Consider the following 26,747-nt stretch of genomic DNA (forward strand, 5'->3'; position numbering starts at 1 on the left):
TAATAAAGCAGCAAAGAACTATTTGCTATGTAATGCTATTGTGGAGTAATGGCGTCCTGAGTGGAGATGAAGTCACACTCCCTCTGTGTGTGTTGTAATCAGAGCTTCTCTGTTCTCCGTTTTTATAGCCGGTCGGGCGTGCATATATCTGACACGAGGGCCGTGACAAAGCGTCTGTATTTAACGAGTTGGGGAACGGTCTGAGTACCGTTCACTCTTCACCTGGATTCTTTACCGTGTGTAACTGAAAAGCTTGTAATCAGCATGTCCCCTCAACATGTGGTAGCTTTTGCATCCCTGTCGGTTCTCTTACATATGTCAAGTAACTGCAAAAGGTAGAAAACTGGAGACAGACAAGCTCACTCAAAAATGAGACCACATCCGTATGAAAGGAGAGCAACAACACAACAGGAAAAGGATACAAGACATATTTCTTATTCAGGTGGACAGCCAGTGAAATGAGTATGGAATATGTCTTACAGCAGCAGTATAACAGAATGAAACAGATCACCAAGGTTACCATGGCATCCTTTCCTTTCGGCTGTCTACATGTGGAGGAAGAAAAACATCTACAAAGCTTTTACATTGTGTACAATGAGTTCTTTATGATACCATTAGGACACTAAGTATTATTCTTTTGTTATGTGCAAGGTACAAGTTCATGGCAGAAATTACAATATAAACACTGTATGTGCGCATCATAGTTGAAATAATCAGGGTTTACAGATGCTGTGGGGCAAATCCACCTTCAGAATCAGGCTGTCCATCTCAATTTCAGGGCAGGGGGTAAAAGGTTGGTTGCCTTCCCGCACAATTTACAACATCTTCCTCTTCTCAAACTCCTACAGAGGTGGACAAGAGAAAAGAAGAAAGAAAGATGACACAATGTGAAATGAAGTGAGATAGATGTGAATGATTTATTCATGCAAAATTCACAGTCTCTGTTTTGATCCCGTGCATCAGATCCGACGTTGAAGCGGGGAAACAGTCGGCTGGGGCTCTGGAGAGCCTGTTGTTTTATCCTGGAGAGTGCAAATCATGTAGCGCTGTACGTGTCAGTAAGTTCCAGTTGTCAACAATAAAACAGCTCACTTTCTTTGATTGGTAAAAGCTACACATCTGCAAAAAAATCTGATTTATGTGAGGTTACAGTTGCTGTGTTTATCAGCAGAGTCCAACCATGTGACTGCAAATGAGAAAGCATTATGTTATCCATTAAAAAGGATGTAGCTATTTACATATTCAATTTGGGAAATATCACAAACCGTAGGATGATAGAATATGCCGTTCCCCAAGAATATTCCATTCCACTGGGGGAAAGTAACTTAATGCAAATGTCATTTATCAGGTCTACAGAACACACAAGCACTCATGCACATGTTGGCCCATTCCTCTGTGGCTTGTGGATACCTGAAGGTCTACTGCCACCTTGAGGAGGAAATATTTTCATGTTTCTGCTTGAGAGACAACCTTGGCCTCGCTTACCTCGACTTTCTGGGAATGAGACATTATGGGTGGAGGGGAGATTGTTGCTTTGTAGATGAGGTGGGGTAAAAAAAGGGAGTGGCACAGTGTTCAGTAATTAAGCTGTAGAGGAAATGAGATCACAAAAAAGGAGTAAAGGGATGGAAAGAGTGACAAGACAGAAGGAAGAGGAGGAGGGTATTCGTGACACAAGCAGACAGATGCTTCGATGGTCCAAGGTAGCAGACAGTAACTCAAGGGTACAAGACAGGAATCATAGCACAAAACATAAGAGCAGAGTTGTTTGCAACAGAGAGGGGAAAAAGACTGAGCGAGACTCAGACGCTTGACAAGTCAAGTCAAGAGGAAGAGGGGGGAGTAAAATGAGGAAAGTAGAGGTTGCCAGTCAAAAGGGATGGGTGAAAATACGTTTGGATAGAAACTGAGGAGAGCAGAGAAAAACATGACGTGCAAGAAAAGTCAGACATTTACAAGCTAGCAGTGACAACAGCTTTAACACACCTGGGGCCAGATGTATGAGGGGTGCAGGCATCGTAAATACGCTCTGTGTGCGTTGCCTTCAACTTTCTGAATTTATTGCACAGATTAAATGCGTCCTGCTTCCGTTTCTCAGCCCACATCTGAACACGTGTGCATGCAGGCTTCACTGTGAATATTGAGCAGGATATGATAATATTATCTGCTGTTGCGATTAGGTACTTTGTAAACAAGTGAAATGCCATAATTATTCTACCTTGCATATAAATTAAGTCCTTGTGAGATAAACACAAGTTTTCTGATATCATGTCTTTGCACCAGTGGCACTGAAAATTATTTATTATTTATTTATTTAAATTTGGTTTCAACATACTATTTGCCATTGCATTGTTAAAGGCCCTGAAATCATTTTCTTGATAGTTAGTTACAGATGTTCATGAGACATCAAATCCACACTATAAAACAACAAAGTCTTTATACTAGAGCCACGGGCTGCAAAAACCAATCAAAATGGGAGCTACATCAGATCACCTGAGACAATTACAGCATTAATAAGTAATAAAAGCATACTTAAAATACTTGAGAAACAATACAGTATATGTCAAGACACAGACATGAACTGGTTTGTTGACGGATCTTTCTCCCCCTATCCCCTCATCTTTATTGTGGTGCTTTTCTTGTTAAAAATCACTTATTTTGCATTTCCCTGTGCCAAAGCTCCAGGATGGATGCGTTGTATTTCTGATAAACTCTATGCGGACAGTGCTGATATTTCCCTGTGTATCTGTCTGCCAGGTGTGCATTAGACAACACGTTAAGTAAAAAAAGAAATAATCTATCATCCAACAGAGCAATACTAGCTTGCTGCATCCCGTCTACCCTAATACAGAGTTGGCAGTGTGTATCTGTAATTATTATGATGAAAAGTGTGTGAGGATGTGCTAATGCAACTTTGAGGACAAAAGCATCTTCAGCAGTGTTTGTTCAATTTGATGATGTACCACTGTGAAGGCCCCATTACTTACTGACTGAATGAATGAATGAATGAATGAATGAATGAATAAAAGTAGTCTAGAAAAGGAGGTGATTTTGTTCCACTTATCATGTTTTTTTACCAAAGACAATCCACTGTAGTTGTACGATTCATAAACTCTAATTAAATATGATGACGCATGAATCCATTTCTGCAGATACATGTTCCCACGGCTCGTGTCAAGGCTCATGGTGAGTGGCAGAAGAGATGATTCCCCCCCCCCCCCACACCGAGCAGCTGAGGCCAGGGTGGGCCCACACCTGAAGCATTATACCTACTTGCTTCTATTACTGCGATTACAGCGGTCAATGAGATTAACAGAGATGTATGAACACAATGTGCAGCAAAATGAGCAACCACATTGGGCGTTTTTCTTCATTACACACAATGATTATGAATTAAACTTTGAGGGAAAAAAACGTGTGTAAATCTATATCCGCGTGCAGTCGTGCCAGCCATAGTAATGAAAGTATAAGATGATGAATGGGTGCAATACATGCTTTCACTTTTTATACATCTAGTTAACAGCGCTTCCTCGAGAGATAAATTGAAATAAAGAGGCAGTGGCGCCAAGTCAGCCACTGTCAACACGTTTATTAATTTCTGCCCTTCTCTTCTGCCTTTCTTTACGGCATATTAAAAGTTAAAATGCACACCTTGCTTCTCCTTGAAAAAAAAATGTAATTGTTTACAGTAAACCCTCTCACATTTGTAACTGCTCGGTGATGAAAAATGGTGCTAAAAGTGACCACAATCTCAAGATATTTTGTTCTGAAGCCGGAAGAGTAGTTATTACGGTGTTATTACAATATATTTTATTTATTTTTTTATTATTGCTTATTCATCTGTATAGAGAGTAAAGTTGTATAAAAAGAGTAAAGTTGCCATCATGTGTACCTAATGAGGTGAATGTCTGAAAAGGGATTTTTTATGGCGAAACTGGATCATAAACTAATTTGATTTTTTACTTATTAATGATAATACATTTCCCGGTCAACCTTTGAACGATCTTTACAATTGAATATGCTCTTCTGTCCTCTTGCACACCTAAACAAAACAGTAAATGTATCACATTATGACGGTATCAGTAGAGGAAGAAGTACTCACATCTTTAACATGAGTAAACGTAATAACACCACAAGATTAAAATACTCCATTACAAGTAAAACTCCATTTAACATCTTGCTTAAGTTGAGGTATGTAAAAATTATCTTGCTTAAAGTATCTAAAGTAAATGTACTCATTAGGCAGATGTCCCTTTCAAAATGTGATATCATGTCATTTATAGTATGGGATTATTACTTACATTAACATGTAAGCACCATTTTAATGCTAGAGGTGGTCTTATTGTAACTTCTTTTCAATGCATGTATGTGTATAATTTCTATACTGATTATACATGTATGTCTAGTAACTGCTGTCAGAGAATTGTAGTGGAGCAAAAAAGTACAATATTCTAAATTTAGTGGAGTAGAAGTATAAAGCAGCATAACAGAAATACTGAAGTAAAAAAAACATGCGCCTCAAAATTGTACTGATGTACAGAAATAATAACTTCTTTATATAGCGCCTTTCATGAAACCCAAGGACACTTTACAGAATTTCTGTGGCTAAGCTAAAGGAGGTTGTAGGCTGTGGTAAACAGGTGGTTTCAGGAGTTTCTACTATATACAGTACTCGAGTAAATGTACTTAGTTTTATTTAACCACCACTGTTCATGATTACTATTCTTTAAGCCTCTGTATATAATAGTACAGCGCAGGAACAAAGGACTCACCTTGAAAATAGTGCTGCCCAGCTGGGCAGGGGACATGCTGACAACAACTCCAGCTGACTGGAGGGCTGCAATCTTCTCTTTGGCTCCCCCCTTTCCACCAGCGATGATGGCGCCAGCGTGGCCCATCCTACGGCCGGGAGGAGCAGTTAGCCCCGCGATGAAGGACACCACAGGCTTTGAATTAGCACCCTGGACATGGGAGAGAGAGAAAAAAAACATGACCGTAAAATGAGGTGGAAATGGACAAAACAGGAGAATAAGCTCAAGGGAACGTGTGAGGATGTGAGTGCAGTTAGCAGATCAACAAAGTGGAGGAAGGAAAGGAGCAAAACGAGGGAGAGGGGTGTATAAAAATAGAGAAAATTAGCTTTCTGAAGCTGCATTTTATTCCTTCATTAGAAATTAAAACACCCCATGTCCTCCCATTACATAGCCTCCATGATAACAGGCTTGTCTAACCAGCCAGCTCTGTCTCAGCCTGCATTATTAAAACAAAGGGTCAATCAAACCATTTAATTGCATGGGTTGGTGTATGACCAGATAGGGGCTCAGACTCCTGCCATTTCATATCATCTCATTTCTGAGATGGTAATTAGTCATGCAGGCACTGATTAGCTCAGTGCCCGTCTATGCTGCTTGCTTATTGATGGATGTTACGTTCAACAGTTAAGATTATTTCCAGGGTGAAGAGAGCTAATATTTCATCTTCAGCAATAACATCATAAGCACGAGGGACGGAGTGTGTGTGTGCGCGTGTGTGTGTGTGCATGTGCGTGTGTGTGTGTGCGTGCGTGTGCGCACGTACAGCAGCTAATATTTCATACTTAGGAATAACAACATAATTGTAGAGGACGTCTTCGTACACATACACAAAGCTGTGGCTCATCTGGCAGACTGCTTTCGGAGAGTGAATGTGGCATGTTCAACAGCCAAAGCAATACAGCGAGGTCCTTCAAAGACACCCTCTTCTACTGCAATTTCAGCTCCATGTTCAGACCTGACACTGGCAGGAACAAGATGGCAGTCGCTAATATAAACTGGAGAGGACTTTTAATAATTAAGACTAGCAGGACATATATCAGCCAGGGAAATGTTGAGACCTTGGATAGAAATGCGCCGCTAATGAGCCATTGACACTTGCAGAGTTAAACAGGGAAACGCAGAGAAAGGAAATATCACTTTAAAGTGCTCTGAATATGTTACAAGCATCTGCTCTGTGCGTTGAAGAATGTAAGCACCAAACACATTAGCAACAAACCCCACTCAGTATTCAGAAGTCAAATCACGTTCTGAATAAACAAACCACCCAAATGTGAATCAAGTCTTAAATCTACCTCAAACGAAAGGGGTTTAATTACTCTATTAATCCCTGCCTCCCTTGATACTAAGTACTAACAATGCATACAGGGAGGCGAGTTATACTGTCTTTCACTTTACCTGTCTTTTGTCTTCCACTGTTAGCAGTTCAGATATATTACCTTAATTATGGGACCAACAGGGTAGTTCCCCCACCTCTGTGTGCTAACAGGACTGGAGAGCTTTGTTCTATAAACACAAAACAGCACTGCTCCAAGGTGAGAAATTGTACTCAAGCTTAAAAAGCCAAACTGAGACAATTATACGCTCCTATAAACATGACAGGTAGACATGAATAAAACTGGCACATGCACATACACGTGGAGCTCACAAACACTTTTCTAACCTCAGCCTTCCTCCAGACTACAACCTGCGTTAGTACTCAGTGTTGTTTCCGCAGAATTACAAAGGGGTTTAGCTGAGCTCAGTGGAGACAAGCTGGGTTAAAAATCAAGAGGCTGACAGAAAGAAAAAGAAAAAAAAAAAAATCAGTAAACCTCTATGGTGGCTTAGGTGCCAAATACTCCAATCTACTTGATATGCATGAATCAAATTGCAATATGGTTATTCTGTGTAAAACCTATTTCTGACTTCAGAAAGCCTGTGGAATTCATGCAATGATAGGCAGATCTTTGATACAGGTGACTTTTAAGACTATATTATGTTGGCAAGCATCGCAGACACTGATGAAGACTGAACCTTGAAATATGCCCTGGATCATAAAACCTGACAGCAGAGCCTAGTGGGAAGTATAAGGTTGTTTTCTTGAATTTTACAAAATTAAGGCGTCGGTAGATAAACAGTCTGCAGTAACTCAACTGTAACACTGACAGATACTGAAATCAATACTTCTTCCCATTTAGGTCTAATGTGTCTTACTCAAATCGGAGTTCAATATATTTAATGTTGCATGACACAAATCAATCATGACACTGGACCTTTAATTTCACTGAGCAGTCTGAACTTAATGTGTCCAGTGTGGCACAATATGTCAAGTTAATGTCAAATGCAGCATCTTAAAAAACACTATTTTCTCAGTTAACTTCTTACTATAAGTGATGGCTTAAATAACCCAATAACACCGGTCTTCAGTAATGTAGTTATCAATAAGGCAACACAAGGTGATAATAAAGCAAAAACAAAATTGTTCTTTCCCTATTCGTCCTCTAAAAGAAGAATTAAGTGTTCCATAATGCATGAGTATACAACATGTTGACAGATTTCTCTTGCCAGTTAAAGGCAATAAATTCATATCACGGGTAACATATATACAACAAAAATCAAAAGATCTCATGAACAAGCTCCTGAATTTAATCTATCATCGAATTTAGGTCTTCACTAGAAGTGAAAAGATTAATCGATTAAACGATAAATTGTCAACTATAAAATTAATCATCAACTATTTTGATAATTACGGAAGAGAATTAGGGCCTCATGTGAAAAATGTATTTGAGTTCTGAGTTTAAAGTCAGAATTCTGACTTTAAACTCAGAACTGAATTCATTTTTTCACGTGGCCCTAATCCTCTTCCATAGATAATCAATGAATCAGTTTGAGACGTTTTTTTATGAAAAAATAAAAAAAATCTGATTCCAGCTTCTTAAATGTGAATATTTTCTAGTTTCATCACTCCTCTGTAACAGTAAACGTAATATATTTGAGTTGTGGACATTTTAGATGTCTTCTCAGGCTTCGAAAAACTTTTCACCCTTTTCTGTCATTTTATAGACCAAACAACTAATCGAGAAAATAATGGTCAGATTAATCGACAATGAAAATATTTGTTAACTGCAACCCTAGCCTTCACTATTTTGTAGTATATATTTACTTTGGCTGAGCTCACCTGATGCTTCTTTCCAGGAACACTGTGCTTCAAATTAATACAAATAAAAAAATCACATACGTGAGGTTTGTGTATTGGTGACGCAAATGTATTCAAATCAAGTTTGCGCAAAAGTAAAAACAATGTCTACAGACCACGTTCTCTTCTTCTCGACTATTAAAAGGTCCAAGTACACCTTTTTACGTACAGTGTTCTATACAACTGACTTTCAACGGAAGATCTGCAGCTTACTCCCACGCTCTGCTGGGCTTTTTCATGCACATGTTTCATTTGAACTGTCCCTCGCTGTCAACACTCTGGGAGTGGGTGAGGGGGTGGTGGGTGTTGTATTTTATTTGTTGAGTGAGAGAAGTTATTCTCCTGAGACGCCAGCGGGAGATTTGCATGCATTAGAGCAGCCGAGGGCAAATCAAATCCATTTCTCAGCTCAAGAGCACCATAGGAACGTGCACATGCACAGAAACAAACACACACACTGACAAAATGAACAGATTAAAAGGTCATCTGCAGGGTAGTACAAGTACAGGCCTGGTGAAGTTAAAATGTTAATTACAAGTTTGCACTTGGCAACATAAACCAACCATCACCCTACTGTTCTTTATCACATGTGGACAACAAAAAAGGTTGACTGCGTATCAACACTGGGGATTTCTAGAACATGCCCTGTAAATTATATCTCCATCCCATCTGCCAATCTTTATCTTTACACGGACATAGAAAAGTGAGAGAGACAGCCAGAGGCTGTGATCAAAAAGACACTTTGTTGTCAACATATGATAGTTTCTAGTGTTCCCTACCGCTGATAGATTTGAAAGGGAATGACTAAGAGCTAATTCAGAAAAAGATACATTTTTAATACGAACACATATATCTGCAGAGGTGAAGTGCTGTAGCAACAGATATTATGAGGAGTGTGAGGTAAAATAATGGATGTGCAGTGTGTGTTATTTCCTTACAGAGTTGTGCTGTTTTAGGTACTCCGCAGCATTCTCCTCAGCATTGCCTCCAATTTCTCCAATAAGGATGATGCCCTCTGTTTTGGGATCCTGCAGGAACACCTCTAGACAATCTATGAAGTTTGTACCGTTGAATGGATCCCCGCCAATACCTTGCAAGACACAAAGCAAATACCTGTTGTATACTCAAGACTCTGAAAGGATAATTCCTGTGAATACTCAAGGATCCCATGGCTGCTCAGCCAGAGAGTGGAATAAAAAGCAGGCGGAATAATATGGTCGATAATCAGCGCTTTTGATTGAGATTTGTTCACAGTTCTTCACTGGGGTCGCTCGAATCGATTTGGCACTGCCTGAATTGTTTCATGGGAGCACATTAGATGTTACTTGTTAGGTTCAGCATGGTTTTACATAATCAGCAACAAACAATGGAGTGGCATTGGGAAGTATTACATTTTAATTTATTCAATGTATTCTCTTCACTTTTTACACATTTTGCTACTGAGAGATTTATATTTTTGCTAAAACATGCTAAAATGAAAAATAACAAATGACAAAAATTTCTGTCTTTTAAGCTGCTAAATGCTCTCAATGTTTATGTGTAGCTGCTAATTTTGCCAATCTGGCTTTTGGTGCTGAGGAGGTAATGTACAGTGGGGTTTTAAAGCTTTTTCATTGTGTACCAGCTGCCTGCTGTGTCTGGAAACAAATCTGAGAGCAGTGAGATGTAATCAAAAACGGTGAAGTTGCGGAAAACCAAATCAGTGAGCTGAAAGATGCTAAAATGCTTCATGGAGGTGAGGAGAACTACAGCGTTTGGTGATAATTCCCTGTAGGTTTGTCACTACAAGTGACCCCTCTTAAAAATATTGATTATAGCGGTTTTGAATTGAGTCTCAAACACAAAAATGTGTTATTGAAAGTGCAGGCAAGTCACACTTTATTTCAGAAATAATGTTAAGCTGAATTGAGGTTATAGAAGCAGCGTTTAATTTGACATCAAAGTGCCTTTAAAAGTTTGTTTAATCGTATAACGATTCAAAACGTATAATGGTCCCATTCCACCTTTACTGTATGTCTGCATGGTAATTTAATGACACCTTTCTGTTCCAAGGAACATGACTTACAACGCTTTCCTAAATCACAAGGGTCCAATAATCATTTTCAAAAATCATTTCCACAAAAAATTACACCAGGATCTATAAAAGCATGGAGAAACCATCCTGACATTAATCTTTACGGACAAAACGTCACCTAGATTTATATTCTAACCATTAAAAAACCTGGCAACACCAAGACAGAAAAAATTACATGAATAATAATCAAAGAGAAGCACATTACCAGCAACAAAGATGACAGTGATATTAAATATTGTATTAGCTGTAATTTGCTGTAGCCCCTAGGTCACACTCAGACTTAAAAAGTCACTAGCAGAACCACCAATAAACCTCCTTAATGAACTCTACAATATTTAATACTGTTGCAGAACTGGCTTTATGAAGTCTGGCTAGAGGACACTCCATAATTAAAATGTCTAAATAATAATGAAGCCAAGTTGTTTTTCAGTTAATTTCGGTGTCCAACGAGCCCTTTAATATAGATTTTCTGGTGGTAGATAAGTTGGCCAAAGAAATTAGTTTTTGTAAAATAATTTATCTTTTCACAAGATAAATGAGTGAATAAATTAAGTTGGGGGGATGAGATTCATTTTTGACAGCAAGACAGCAAGAAACAGTATTCCATATCAGTGTTTTCCATACTTTTTACAGCCCGTACCCCTTCAGACTTTCAACCTCCAGCTACAAGCAGACAGACAAAGTCTCCACTTGCATCTGAGCCACTCAATCAGTCTGTTCAACCTCATTGGTGCCCTTCAACTTCAATGTTCAGATCTGACAGGAATATTTCAAGCAATGATCAGAAAGTTAGTAAGTGCTTTTTCAATACAAAAGGGTCTGCGCTATTCGCTGGAATGCATCAGAGTCTGATGAGTTTTGGCGCGAGGGGAATTTAGTAGATTCACCTTCCTATTTGTATGAAGTTCAATAAAATGTTCATGCACGTTTTCATCTCCTGTAACCTAATTGTTAAAGGCGAAAGTATAGAAACATTACAAAGGCCGTTGTACTCTTCAGTCTAGCCAACATTCACAAAGAGGCTCAAATTAAATGTAGACATGTGTTGTTACGTGTCTGGTATAATGTGACAATCCTGTCTTCAAGCCAAATGCAACACATAAATAAAATGTCCTCCATCATTCTCTGTTTAGTTTCCTCAGTGTCTTCTTCCAACAAACCATAAAACAACACACTGTATCAGGATCAATTTGTTCTTTTCAGTCCCAGCTGTGCTAAGTGCTTGTTTTAATATCATCTGGATATGAAACTAAGTTGTGTTAATGTGTGCTAAATTTAAATTCAATATGCCACAGGTCATTGGTAACCTACCAACGCAGAGTGACTGGCCCAGGCCGACTTGGGTAGTTTGATGCACAGCTTCGTATGTCAGGGTGCCCGATCTAGACACAATGCCTGAAAGAAATAAAACAAAACATTTATTTTTATTTTTTTTAGTTAATTTTTCTTTAAAATCACAACCAGACACTTCTCCAATCAAGGATGATAAAATGATATATAATGCAGCTGACATTTTCTGTCCAACATTGACTAAAGCATTTCATCCTGACGGTAAAAACAAAAGAGATGGTAGCTCTGTAACAGCTGTTCTGTCTATGCTTTGGGAATGATGGCAGTCGATTTACTGTAAAAACGGATTTCCTGTAAAGGTTCACTGGTCAACAGCAGCACACACTGCTTATCAAGCTGTCAACAGCAGAAGTTCAATCCACGATTTAAGTACAGTGTTTAATTTGGGAAGAAAAGGTATTAGTATGAACTTTTTATTTCCCTTTTCCATCTTTTTTTCTGTTTGTCATTTAAATATTATTGTTGGAGAACCCTCAGTTATTTCTTAAATAAAATAACCATTTAAAAGGCAACTTATATTTTCACGTATAAATTAAATGCTTAAAAGATCCCAACAAAGAGTTTGAAGTGTGTGATTTGATGAGTTTCATTGACAAAATCTCACCAATTCTTCCCTTCTTGTGAATGTGGCCTGGCATGATCCCAATCTTGCACTCTCCAGGCTGCAGAAAAGATAATTTTTTTAATTTTTAATAATAATAAAAAAAAGAACTACTTACTATGACATACACATTTACATGACATATGATTGTGTTTTTCTACTACTTATGCTCGATATCACTGGGAATGTTGAATTACCAGTTTCCCGACTTAAAATGTATCTTTACTGTAGAAAAGCTTTTTCAAAGTAACAGTCATTTATTATTTAGATTTTTTTTCCTACGTTATAAAAGTTCACTTTAAATAAACCAGAACAAACTCAATAAGTATTCAGTGCACAAATTTCCACAAGTGACGATAACTACTTTAAATTTCTCTTGCTATATTTTAAAATCCAGAAAACCTGAAATATTCAACCCAAATAACTGACATTATTTATTACTACCAAAAACAGAAACAAAGAAAACAGCAGTATAAGTTAATGTTCATTGACTGGCATTCATTCACTGTTTAAAGTAACAGAATATTAATGCACTCAATCTGAATTACTACCGGATCCTCGAGAGGGAGATTGTACTTTCAACTTTCTCAGCCACAACTAAAAAATAAATAAATAAAAAGCACATGCATTATAATGTGTGTGAGAGAGAGAGAGAGAGAGAGAGAGAGAGAGAGAGAGAGAGAGAGAGAGAGAGAGAGAGAGAGAGAGAGAGAGAGAGAGAGAGAGCGAGAGAGAGAGTGTGTGTGTGTGTGTGTGTGTGAGAGCTTACATTGATGACTCCTGGGCAGTTGGGGCCTATGAGGCGGGTGGTGCCCTGGCGCAGGAGCTTATGTTTGACTCTCACCATGTCCTGCTGGGGGATGCCCTCAGTTATGCACACCACCAAGGGGATCTCGGCGTCAATGGCCTCGATGATGGCCGCTGCCGCGAACGGAGGAGGAACATAAATCACAGTGGCATCTGCCCCTGTGCCCTCCTTTGCCTGAGGCGAGGAATAAAAGGTATTGGTGGTGCATTAAAAATGGAAATTATAAAGCTATGAAATACTGCCATCTAATGTTTCTTTAAAATCTGTAAAAGCTTTACAGTCCTTCACAGGATATTAGCAGCAAATCTGTCAGATTCATATCACGTCATATTTTAGCTTCAAAACAGATTTTTTTTTTTTTTTTAAAAAGGGACAACCACTGATGTATACATACCTCCTTGACTGAATTGAAGACTGGCAGGCCCAGGTGTGTCTTACCACCCTTGCCGGGGGAAACACCTCCAACTAACTGGGAGCCATAGTCAAGAGACTGCTGACTGTGAAACGTTCCCTTCAAGGAAAGAGGAGTCAGTATGTATATTAGTGTGTAATGAAGTGGGGTACAGCCACTTTCTTTAGCGTCAACCTTGAGATATCATTACAGACAGAGGAAGGAGGAAATATGCTGCCATCCAGGATTAATCACCTGTGCCGCAGCTGAGTAAAGGGATGGATACAGAAGTGAGGCTGGGACCTTCTAGGGGATTCAGCTACTGGTAAATATATTTGTTGAGAAGAAATCAAAATGTTCTTGACGGATAAATAATGATGTAAGCTTAGTTTAATCTCCTTGCAGAACATTTGAAAAAACAAATCAAAAGTGGCTTCGGATATTCTCCAACACCGACAGTAAAATACCTCCCAAGAAAGCTACTTTTACAAAAAATATATTTCACATACTGTCGCTTCCATGTCAGCTATGGGGAACCTGTCATGGCTGTGCTGCCACAGCTTATAGATTTTATTCCATTACATTCATGATTAATTTGCGTCAACACAAACAGACATGCATCTAATTAATAACTTAATAATAAGCATAATTAACACAAATTCTAACATACATCTGGTTGGTGTATGCTGTACTTTTGAAGAGGTGAATTGAAATTGAAAGAAGATGAAAAATTTGGCAGGGCAGTAAGCACCAATGGATCATCCACATAGACACTATGGATGTGTGCATGCTTGTAATGGTGCAGGACGCAGTTTCCCTTTATTGCTTTTATATATATATATATATAAGCAATATACAACACTATAGCCTGACCATTACTGGATTACAGTTTAAAATAATGTGTAACCATCTGTAACAAGCTGATACAGAATAAATAAAGGGGAAAAGGTGGAAACTGGATGTTGAGACGTTAATGTGTGTAGATAAAGAGAGGGATACTGATGCTGGTAATCTTAGCCAATTGTTATTACTTGCTGTTTATAATGTTAACGTGTTTGGTACAAATATCACCATCAGGACCCATTTTAAATGATAAAAAAAACAAAAAACAAAATGAAGCAGCAATTACACTAAAGGGAGTACAAGGAGGTAAAATCCTGTGAGTGAATCTCAGATGGACAGTACTTTCCCATAAAATGAGTGCATCAAAACAGTGTAAATTCACTTTCTGCTGAACAAATCCTATAAGTCTGTAGTCTGTTAATTATTACTGGAGATGGTGAAACAATGTAGATAAAGCAGCCAAGGCTCATAACCACAAGTGCAAATAAATGACCGTCATGTAAAAATGATAACTAGCCTTTTAACAGGAATTAGAAGCTATGAATCAGCATTTTTTCCCCTAAATTGTGATACACTCCTTCACCTTTTGCTAACATTGCTGTTTTTGCCAGTCATTACTATCGCAAACGTTGGGACAATAACTTTGAAAAATTGCTTGCTTATCAAGCCAGAGAGACACGTCAATGTGCACTCAATAGCACTTGCTTCATTTCTCATCCCTTTCTAATTACCCAGAGTGTTCACTGGAACTATATTTAACAACCTTTATTATGTTGAAGAGAAAACGGAAGATTAAAAATGGAATGTGCGCAAGGACAGAGGGGAGGGGGGGGGGGGGGGGATATAAATCTGTAAAGTCCACGTTTCTGGCTTGTTGAACACACTTGCCAAGATTTTTATTCTCCTTGACTGGACACGGTTAAAAGAGAATCACCTGAGCTTTTTCATGCTCTTGAAAAATCAGTAGAAGGTGTTATCATTGACTAAAACAATGTCTCCAGAGGAAAAACTGAAGAAGTCAAAGTAAAAACCATTTTTTCCAAAACTAGCTGAAATAAAAACAGGAACAAACCTGATTTACAGGCCTTTAAGGGAAATAAACAGCTCTTACAACAATGATACTATAACAGTTGAAATACATTACAACAGTATTAACTGATCATGAATATTATCATTATATTAATACTACAAATTGAAGAAAAACTAAGGTTACACTTTACTTGAAGGTATCTACATAAGAGTGACATGACACTGTCATGAACGTGTCATAAACCAGGGCTCTAGAGTGCGACCAAAATCTGTAAGGGTGCGACTAAGATTTTTCCTAGGTCGCACCGGTGCACCTAACGTCCTCGCATCCGCTGCCTCTCCACTAACGAAGCGATGTCGTTTATATCGATATGGTTTAATGTTGCGTTACGTGACCCATTTCTTCTGTAAAGCCGTGCCTGTGTTTGGATCTCTCCTCCGCGCAGCCCCGCCCCCAATCACTCACACACGGCCCACCTGCGACATGCAGACAGACACAGCGCCGCCGGTCCAAACTGCTGACATTTGTCTACAGCTGTAACTGTTATTAACACAGCTATATATTGTTAAGTATGAGAGGGAAACCTGTATTGGTACCAGTGTTTCCGCAGGTAACTCTGTTATTGCGGCCGCCACGGCGAAAAAAAAAACAGAAGAAGTTATTGAATGGAACTACCTTCAGTTCGTTGAGTAATAGCGTGTGAGACGGAGCCTGCTGGACCTGGGCGAGAGATGTGACCCATGGCCACATAATCATAGTTCATAAAAATGCAGCGCAGCCAGGGACGATACAGACATTTCATACACAAGACGTAGGCCTATGTAACGCCGCTGACCCGCCAAAGCGCATTCGACCCGTGCTGGACCGTACTCTGTGAGTAGCATACGCTTCAGTCCATCGTACTCCCCCTCTCTCCCTATATGAGCTACTGGGATATTCGGGATGGTTATTGTTGTTGAAAACAAGTGAAGGAGCTTTCTCAGAGATATATATATATTTTTTTAAATATATCCCAGGCTATTTATTTCAGATAATTTACATGTGTTGCAGCTGTATATTTTCAAATTGGGCAGGAAACCCTGTCTTTGCATTTTATTTTAATCACATCTGTTTTAATAAAAGAGCTTGTGAAAAGTGGCTTTGACTTAAAACTGAACATTTAGCCCACTTTGTAAAAATATATATATTAGAGATAGAGATATATATTGTGTATCGCCATTCAGCCGAAAAATACAGAGATATGATTTATAGTCCTGGACTAGTGGAAGATCTGATAAGAATCAGTGTGGAGGGGCCCAGTTTGGAGAATTTTGATGCTAGGGAGTGTGGCAAGCTGGTTTAGCAAAGGCCAAAGGGGAAGAAGGCCAGATTACAGGTGTTACCTGTATTACAGTATAATTGTGCTTCAAATAAAAAAAAAAATGTACCAACTACTTATTCTTGTTTAAAATAATTGACATAATAATATATGAATGTATATGGAGCGTGATAAAAAGGTGACCTTGAAATTGTGGCGTTAATGGCGACGCAAGGAAAAATTTGGGTGCACCTAAATTTTGTGCTGGTGCACCTAAATAAAAAAGGTTAGGCGCACCAGTGCGACCAAGGCAAAAAGTTAGTCTGGAGCCCTGTAAACATTATAAACAAGTCATAAACGTTTAGGACATAACACTTCTTTTAGTAAGTGTCATTCGGTTTTTGTCATGACGAGTTCAGGTTAGGGTTCATGTGTTCATGACAGTGTCATGTCACTCTTATTTAGATACCTTCAAGTAAAGAGTTACCAAAACTAATTATTTGGTCAGATCCAGTCTTGTAAAGACCTTTGCACTTTGCCTAAAACTCTTTAAATTATACTTGATTTTTCTTTAACAATTCATTTTTTAATTTTATTTGACCTAGTACTGCAATTCTGTTTCTCCGTTCTCTCTATTAAAGTTCTACTAATGCAACTAAGATCTACTCTGAATATACGAAATCGGTTTTACAGATGTCACATGTTTGTCTGCCCTGAGAGAGGGACAAACAAGTCCCTCAGCAATACGTTTCAGTTGTGAAGGGAAATGAGTGGGGGGAAATGCGACACTACCAAGCCAGGGCCAAGCGGGCCATTCACAGTTGTTGCGGTCTGCGTTGCCACGACGTGTAGTTACATTTTTTTGAGAGGTGCGCGTCAGGCTACGGCGTAGTGTCCGTATCTCCGTGTACCTACAGCGCCGATTTAACGCAGGACTATAAATTGGGCTTAAGTCTGTGTGTGTAGTAAGAAAAAAACTGAGATTTCACAACAAGATTACAGTAACCCAATCTGATGTGAAGCAATAATAACAAAAACGTGGTGCTGTAACAAGTCGTCAGTACAGACCTGCTTCCCTGTGAAACCTTGGCAGATGACCTTCGTGTTCTTGGTGATGTAGAGGTTCTTTCTTGACCCTGTATAACAGTGCCTGACTCCACTCTGCTGCACTGAATGGAGAAAGAGAAAAGGGTCAAAGTCAATATAAATCATCAAAATCTTACAGAATTGAATCTTCCTATCCACACAAAAAAAAGAGGACAATAACTGTATGCATTTGAACATTTTGCATTAAGGTGTGCAAATATATAAAGATAAGCTGTGATTCCAAAATGCTTTTCAACAGCAAGCCCCTCTTTCTTTTCACAGTGAAGGGTAAAATAAGTTCATAAATTCATTTTTCTTCCAAGACTTTCAGCTCACAGTGTTTTGGCAACAATCTATTTGCTTCTGCAATCATCTTTTATTGTTGCTGAGCTACAATTTCAGCTTCAGACTTGACAGCTGACTTTTAATGCACCTTAGTTTTCTAAGATGTCCTATTCATATTTTTTATTAGAGACGGTTGCTTATGCTGTGGAGCTGTTATGTGTCAACTACTGAACTACTGATAATGCTATTATTCTATACTGTAAGCTAAAATTGCAGGGTAAGCTAACTGCATTATTCAAAACCATATTTTATTTTTGAAGTGGACTTATAGTACTTCACTACATTTAATATGCTTGACATTGCATTAAATGACTACTGTACATGTAGTCACAGGGACTAACTCACAGAGAATTATCACCCAGCTCTGCAATATTTAGATTATTTTAGCTCAATGTTGTTTTGCCTTTCCGGCCCATATATTTACTGTATAGTTTAGTTCAGTCCCACATCTATTATGAACTCTGTTTCAAGCAGCTGCAGACAGCGGCTTTCAAATCCCTGTCTTATGAATACTGTAGTAAGTAGCATTCAGGTCAAAATGCAAGTGAGGAGGCTCTGTTGAGTTTTAGTCCTCTGTGAGACAACTGATAAGACCACAGTTGTTACACAACAAGGTTCAAGGTTCTTTATTGGTTACGTACACAACAATAACAGAAACAGTCGTTGGCAAATCCTGGCAAAATCCTAGGCCTCAGGCACTTCCAATAACGCTCAATAACTAACTAAATGAAAAAGCACACAAGTAAAAGCAAAATCTGAATCTAAGCGCAAAAGATAGTGCAAGTTAAGATATAGGGCTAAAATATAACCAATTAAAAAATGTATGATGTAATATAATTATACATTTGTGTAGACAGTGTTACTAGTGTTCTATCTATCTATCTGAATGTAAAAAGGAATGTAATAATGTATATATGCATAATGAGAAGTGTATATATTATACACACGCCTCACTATGAGCTACTACAGACATAGTGACTGGTTGGACAGATGTTTCAACTGAGTGTTCAATATGGTTTCATATAGGTATTAAATCATAGCTGTTTCTCTTGGCATCACTTTTCCAGGGAGAAATTATGTTTATTCACTTGCTTTTATGTTTTACTCTTGTAATGAAGTATTGTCCTAACAATGGCCAATTTGTTTTTTACTTGAGTAAGCACAGAGTATAGAGTAGAATCATTCTATATAACCCTACAATCACCATCTAAATGGGTTGAACGTAAGCAATAAACAAATACATATGACTTACGGTATTTAGTGCTGAAAAGATTAGTTGATTTATCCAATTGCCAATCAACAGAAAATGAATCAACACAAATGTTGATCAATTAATGGTTTAAGTAATTTATTATTATAATTATTTCTTTCTTATTTTTTCTTGTTGTCAATGTCAAATGTCTCTTATGTTTAAGATGTTTTCATGATTTTTTTTTTCATAAGATGTTTTTTTGTGAAGCAACAGACTGTAGCACTGTGCTCAAGACAAATTTATCTTCGTGGACAATAAAGTTTACTCTACGCTCAGCAAAAAGACAAACATTTTAACACAGCTTCTCAAATTCCATCCAGGGAACTTATGGTGTTATTTTTTTCCACTACTTTCTGACATTTTGTAAAACACTTAACAAATAATTAAAAAAAAGAAAAGCTGCAGCCTTAGACTTATTAAACAACACTTAATTGAGAGTTTGCGCCATAAACAACTTATGAGAACTGTGATGGCCGTGAACACTATACTACAACTGTTTGCCTTTGTTAAGTGCACTAATCTGACACACAGATGTTCTGAAACCTTAAGCTACTTAATTCGATTCATTATGTTACCAGATCTATCTCGAGTAGGTACAACCCTGCAAGAAAAGGCAATCAAACAAAAGATATCTGCTAGTAACGAAATAAAAAGGTAAAATAAGGCAAAAAGAAGAGAAAAATAAATAAATGATGACTACCTGTGATCCTCTGTATGGTCTTAAAACTTGTGAATCGACTTTTAAAGATTTGACAAAGTAACCTATTGTGGTCTTACATAATGGACAATCAAAACAAGCGTTTGACTAAACTAGCATTATTTACCCTCCCTGTGTGTGAACTTTGGTCTACTTTCAGAGACAACCTATCAATGACACTGTACAAAGTTCAGCTAGCTCAATGTCGCAACAAAGTGACAGCTAACGTTACTAAACTATCTTAAGAATCCGGAAAACTAAAAAACGTTAAACATGCATGCTGTAGACTGACCTGAACAGCTAATTTAGCTGCTTCCAATCACTGCTGGGTGAAAAATAACATAAGCTACTCTACCAAAACAACTTGAGCAGAGTCAATGTACACGCTACATTTAGTCGAGGGGACATGCAAGGTCAAAGATCAATACTTGCTCTGCCTGGGAGCAGGCAGCGGGTTAAAGTTAGATTTTAGCTAAACGTTAGCTAAAAGCTAACTAGTTAGCTGACTTGCTAACTGTAAGTAATAACAACACAGATGGTTGGCAGGCCAATATCGCTAACTAGCCTGGAAGCTAGCTGACAGTCAACCAAGGGGAGGTTTGCTAGCCAGTGCAAGCCTGTACAAGCCTGCAAAGCTCCGCTTATGTACAGCACAGAGCCAACGAGTATACTTCTGTTACAGAAATTAAACAGTCAAACATTTCAAGTTACTACAACTAGAATTTACTAAAATACTTACAAAGCAGCCTGGCAAACAACCTGCTGTGAGACATCTTCGGTCATTCACCAATGACACCGGAGGCTGAGGACCCGACACACGGATCTTAGCTGACTACAAATATGGATTTTTAAATAAGCTTGAAAATATATTTTTGTTTCATAATAAAGTCTGGGCTTCCCCGTTTTATTTATAATTGCCTGCTAATAGTTTTAATCATGAGCTGTTCATATAGTATATTAAACAGATACCGGTGTAAAAATTTCCAGGCGAATAAGCGGCTGCTTCAATTCACAATGCATTCTGGGTAGTGTTGTTCTTTACAGAGTTCGTGAAAAAAACTTTCCAGCACTAGAGGGAGCATCAACCACATGACCTGACCTTAGCTAAAAATAAAAATTAGATGGAGTTGGAGATAGTTATTTAGTTGATAAAATATCGACTTACCACCTTTTTCTAGAGCTTTCAACCACATACTGTAAATGTAAATGAAATATATTAAGTCTGTTGTGTTAATTAGCCTACAATTATACTGTATTTACTGGACAATGTTTAGGTACTGGAGCTTTGCTTGAGTATTTCATTTTGTGAAAATGTTTTCCTCCATCACAGGGGAATATTGTAATATATACTTCACTATAGGCCTATGTGTCCCATGGTAACTTGCACCATGCAAGTAACCAGTTGCATGTATATTCTTTTACCAAAACTTCCCTAAAATACAATGCGGTAGTAACACAAACTAGACCATCTAAAACAGTTTATATTATATATATGACATGTTTAGGTATTTAAACCTAAATCAGTAATGGCATACTGTTGAAGGCACCACGCTGCGTTTTGCAAAATAAATATGTGTTCATTGAATTCACAGTAAAGATAGGCCTATGGCATGCAACCTACTTTTATATGGGTGAATCTAAAAAGCCTGCTTCACTGCTATCCCCTGCTATCAAAAAAACTCAGTATATTCCCACTATCCAGCTTCCTGGATAGTGGGATTGCTGGATAGGGTGAATATACGTTATATTATATAAGTTTTTTTCTTTAATTGGATATCTAGTTTTATCTAAAGCAAAGATGAAATTGTTGTGTTGCAGACTTACTCACAACACCCACCAATAACCAGCTTACATGATTACATATAATAAGTATGCCCATATAAATAAAGCCAAGCTTTTTAGAATGCTATGGATTTTTGAATGTCAAACTGTAATTGCAGCAACTTCAGGACATTTTTTTCTCTATTTTTCTTTCATTTATTTAACCTTATTTAGGTTCTTAAAAAACGACGTTTACGAGTAGCACTTGAGGACATACTCAGTCACGCTGAATTCAAGTTGTCCAATCAGGAGCCACCAACTCCTCCACATACGTCACTCGTCACAGGTCGTTGTTACGTGTATTCACGAACACTTCAACGCATTTCGTCTTCGGTTGTTTCCGCGGGTTGTTTCGTATGAGTTTACGTACCGGTGACAAGCTGCGCTCAAATATGAACGCAAAGACATAGATGAGCCCCAGGAACCACCCAAGTCAAACACAAAACCTGCAACATTGAGCGATTCAAGATGGTTTTAGAATCCATCTCAAGGATAATCAAAGTCCAGCTTCCAGCATACCTTAAGAGGCTTCCGCTTCCGGACACGATCGGCGGTTTCGCGAGGTTAACAGGTAATTAACTGCAGCTGTGTTGAACTTCTGACTGTCAAGGGAAGAACATGACTTCTCAAGTCATCGGGGGCACTTTATAGCCCAGAGCTCTTAACTTTAGCTAGCATGCGAAAGAAAAGTCAGTCATAGTCGTGCTGTAGTTGAGAGTATTCGACCTACACGACATGTGTACAACTGTCCTCAAGTGCTGCTTGACTCCCATAAAACGCTTTATCATAGTTGGATTATTTTGTTCTGTTTACTAACATTAACCTAAGACTTTAACTCAGCAGTGACCTTAGGTTTACAAGCAATACTCTCCACAGTTAAGTTTGCTTGTGTGTTGGTGTTGGTAGAATGTTGGTAGAATTATGACCTTAACCATTAAGTACATCTCAACCTGTCCTCAGCTGTGAATGTAATATCCTGTTAATCCTAACAATTAGAAATGTGATGCTGTTTGCCTCCAGCACGATATGTAGCCTTACCAGCTCATACCATCAAGAGATGCATAGGCAGGACAGTTAGTCCTAGACTGGAGGGTACATACAGTCTCAAAACACAGACTACTACCAGAACATTATAAATTAGTCAGAGCCCACAATTATCATGACCCCTGCGAATTAGAAAATGTTCATGTAATCATATCAGTTAAAGCCTAGCTGCATGTTTAAGTCATTTTTAAAGCAAACCACCATGGCATCGCTTGCACCTATGAGAACACAAAAGCGGATTCATTGTTATTTGCAAATCTTTAACAACAAGACTCAACCATACACTGAACAAATTCACAGCTTCTATTTAAAGCACAAGTGCACAGTTTAAATCAAGGAAAGAGAGCTAAGTACAGTGGCGGTTTAGAAAACCAAAGTGGAAGTCCATCTTGAAGCAGATCAACAACTTCAACTTGACCTTTCAGCCCAGACAGATCTTTGGAAAGTATCAAATTTAGCCTAAAAATAGCCCCCAAAAAGTGGAAAAAAAAAAGCTGAGCTAGCTCTGCATTACTAAAATGCTCCTGTGACAATTGACAAGCTAGAACAATTTGAGTAGTACTTGAGTCTTTGAGAAGACCATAAAAGCGAAAACACAGGGGAGATCCAACGAAGGGTAGATTTTAGTTATTGTGGTACTTGGTACTAATTGATATGGCTTGTGAAAGTCTTGCTATGATTGGCCTTTAAGTTAAGATGCTGCCTCAACTGTTTCTGAAGTTGTGTGTTCTGTCATAAAGTATTTAGCATTTGACAATGCCTGATGGAGATCTCTGTTAGATCAAAATGTTGCACAATTAAAATAGCTGGGAGCGTTTGATACAGTGTGCAGATCTTTTGTCTGATTCTTGCCTTCTGTCATAAATTAGCACTTTAGTCAGTCAGTGCAGATTAGAAGATGAAAGATATATTAAGCACTTCCTAAGATATTAAGGATTAGCAATGTCCCATTAGGCATCAAAATCACTTTAGTGAAAGTATTTTAATTGCACTAAGAGTATTATGAAAAGTTCTAGGAGACAGGGTATAACTCATCGCTATAGCAAAATTACATAACTGTGGTTAATCCTCACTGTGCTTCACTTGTCTGTCCTCTCCATGTATGGTGGATGGCACGATGGGTTTTCCCAAAGCACTTTTTAGCTTTGTTTAGATTAGCCAACAGTCCAAAACCTGAGATATTCAATTTACCTTCATGTATGACCCGGAATGACACATTAGAGAAGGTGTAACCAGTAAATATTCAGCATTTTTGCTTTAAAAAAATTACTCAAAGGATTAAAAAAGAATCAAAATATTTGATTACTTTTTTGTCAGTTGACAAATTAATCAACTAATCATTTTAGCCCTAAATTGAGGTGTCAGGTTTTTTAAAGCTTCCAGAAATGCAGATGAAGTCCTGTCCTCTCATAGAGCCAATGACCACAAATACATTTGCAACCTTTGACCAACACTGGTTTCAGTTTACGCTCTAGTTACCCTCTGTATGCCAGTGTTCATACTGTAGCTATTGTTTGCTAACGTGTGTAATGTGTATGTAATGTGTCTGTAGTGTCCGAGTGGCTCCGGTTGCTGCCTCTCCTGGGTATCCTGGCTCTGCTGGGCTATCTGACCATTCGCCCATTCCTGCCTAAGAAGAAGAAGCAGAAAGACAGCCTGATCAACCTGAAGATCCAGAAAGAGAACCCAAAAGTGGTCAACGAGATAGACATCGAGGACCTGAACAGTGCTAATGTGTGTTACTGTCGCTGCTGGCGCTCCAAAACTGTAAGTTCTATATGTATGGAGATATCAACATTTGTTAACTGGCCGTTATTTCTATTTGTCACATAACGATAAATACAGATGGCTTACTTACATTAGATAAGTTATACTTTTATTACTGAAGCCAATAATGAATGTATTTATTTAAAAATTCAGGATAATAAGGAGTTAAGTGTTTCTGTATCTTGCTGATCAGCTAAAATTAAGTTGTTTCCTGTTCTAGTTTCCTGTTTGTGACAAGTCACACTTAAAGCACAATGAGCTAACTGGAGACAACGTGGGACCGCTCATACTCAAAAAGAAGATACTATAATTGGCCATTGATAGGAGTTTTCCTCTCACCTCCCTAGTCTTTAGTTTTCATTTCTCAACAGTTTTTTTTGTCTTTTTCTTTTCTTTTTTTTTTTTATATATATATAAATGTCTCACCTTTGTGTCATGTTTATATTGCTCGGAAATGTGCAGTCTTTATTTGAAGTGGTCCTAATACAACTAAAAATACTAAATGCCATCGTCTGATTCTGTGAAAACTGTACTTTAGGTTCTTTAATGACATCGTGCAGTTGGAATTCTTTCTTTTTTTTTATGGGCTTTTGTTCATTGTTTACTTTTGTTGGTCAACGGAGCAACCTTTTTATATGACTGTAAATTTAAATTTTAGTCATGTCTCAGTCTTTTTTTCTTTTCTTTTGTAAATCAATTACAAATCATTGGGACCAGTTTGTGAGGAAAACTTGAAACGTAGATGCAGTGACTTTATGACTTTCAATAATCTAAACCTATCAGGGTCATCAAGTTTTTTTCCACAGGTAAATGGTTGTTTAAATGAAATGCCTAATACTAGTCCAACCTGTAAGTAACACTTTGTACTGTACTGTATGTCTTCATGTCTTTTGGAATATTCTTTTGGTATTGTTTAACAGCCAGCCTCTAGTCTGTGTGCCAAATATCAACATACTGCTCACTCTTTCAGGATGTGATATTCTCTTGTAAGTTATTGTGTGAATGGAAGGCTAGTTGTTATTCTTTAACTGTATTTTGTTCAAAGCCTTTAAACATTTGAGTTTTACATTTTGTATTCAACTCTGTTGCTTACAAAATGTCAAACCACTGCACCATTGAGTAATATCCAGTTATAACCTCAGAAAGTAACTCCTGCAGCATACATATTTTGCTCTGTACCTTTTTTTCTTTTTTTCTCTAGCTTCTGTATTGTCATAATAGCTGTATATAGTTGACCTCCTGCTGGAATAGTCCTTTATTCATCAGCAATGCTTTTTACATAAATGGCTTGTATTGTCAGATCTGCACGATGAAGCTATTAATGACTGTTTATTAACCTTTGTAAAATGATGGCTTGAATTGATTAATTCTGTGTTTAATTTGTAAAATGTAAAAAGGAACAGTCGGGATGTTAATCTCAGCAGTTTTGGCAAACAGCTGCTTTATTTCCTTTTTTTATTATTACAACTAGAAAACACTGCATGTCAACTTGAGCTGAAAACATTTGAAATTAATAATAAGGAACAGCGTACATTACTTTCTAATTGTCTGCTACTCATTTTTTCAAGTAATACTTGCAGTATCATATTTTTAAAGGAGTGCATTATTTTCGGTTCTTCTGTCAATACAGGCTCAAAAATTAAAATCTTAACCCCAAATGTGAACTTCATGGGTGTGCTAGAGGAAAAGTCATTGAGTAGGATTCATCCTCTAGGCACCGTGGATATCTGTAGCAAATTACATGACAATCCAACCCAGAGTTGTTTATAGATTTCAGTTTGAACCAAAGTGGTGGACCGACCAACAGACCAACATTGCCATCCCTGCTATGTATGAAAAGCAAACAGATCAGAAGCCGAAACTTAAAGGAACAGTGACTTGAATTAAGGACATAAGATGCACAGTAAAATTGAATTGTACAGATACGTTGCATAGTAATAATTTAAGTTATTATCGTATCGCTACACAAAAGAGAAGAGAGAATTCTTGGTACGTTTTATCATTTGTTTAAAGAATATTTGGTAAAAAACTAATGCTCAATTTGTTTACTTTATTATAAATAGTTGCTAACAATACACAATGAGGCAATGTAAACATTCAAATCAAAAACATTAAGTTAAACTGCACACTTCTGTAATAAATAAAAATCATATATGAAAAATCAACTTTCCCTTACAATCAAAGGTTGCGTTTTCATGAATGTTTTGAATATGGACATATAGATGATTGTTGAGCATTCATGAACTTGAAAGCGGACACAGCGAATGTAGAAGATGATGGGAGTTTTAGCAGCATTGTGTATAAACCAAAGGAAAGTGTTGTGGATTATTTATTATTTAGATCTTCTGCAGA

The 26,747-nt window shown here is 37.8% G+C and overlaps 2 protein-coding genes across 2 annotated transcripts; one reads left to right on the top strand and one right to left on the bottom strand.

Annotated features, from left to right (window-relative positions):
• Positions 1 to 413: 413 nt before the first annotated feature.
• Positions 414 to 20,770, bottom strand: suclg1 (succinate-CoA ligase GDP/ADP-forming subunit alph). The gene is made up of 9 exons (XM_031276819.2): positions 20,503 to 20,770; positions 17,452 to 17,552; positions 13,217 to 13,333; positions 12,784 to 12,996; positions 12,018 to 12,075; positions 11,375 to 11,458; positions 8,928 to 9,079; positions 4,773 to 4,961; positions 414 to 842 (listed from the first exon to the last, which is right to left on the bottom strand). Exons 1-9 carry the CDS (start codon positions 20,534 to 20,536, stop codon positions 816 to 818), a joined length of 975 nt encoding a protein of 324 aa, XP_031132679.1. The 5' UTR covers positions 20,537 to 20,770; the 3' UTR covers positions 414 to 815.
• Positions 20,771 to 21,891: 1,121 nt separating this feature from the next.
• cisd2 (CDGSH iron sulfur domain 2) lies at positions 21,892 to 26,536 on the top strand. The gene is made up of 3 exons (XM_031276827.2): positions 21,892 to 22,155; positions 24,181 to 24,395; positions 24,616 to 26,536. The coding sequence occupies exons 1-3, from the start codon at positions 22,053 to 22,055 to the stop codon at positions 24,703 to 24,705; spliced, it is 408 nt and encodes a 135-aa protein (XP_031132687.1). The 5' UTR covers positions 21,892 to 22,052; the 3' UTR covers positions 24,706 to 26,536.
• The last annotated feature ends 211 nt before the right edge of the window (positions 26,537 to 26,747 follow it).

Source organism: Sander lucioperca, chromosome 4 (assembly GCF_008315115.2).
Source record: "Sander lucioperca isolate FBNREF2018 chromosome 4, SLUC_FBN_1.2, whole genome shotgun sequence".
Taxonomy (NCBI): Eukaryota; Metazoa; Chordata; class Actinopteri; order Perciformes; family Percidae; genus Sander; species Sander lucioperca.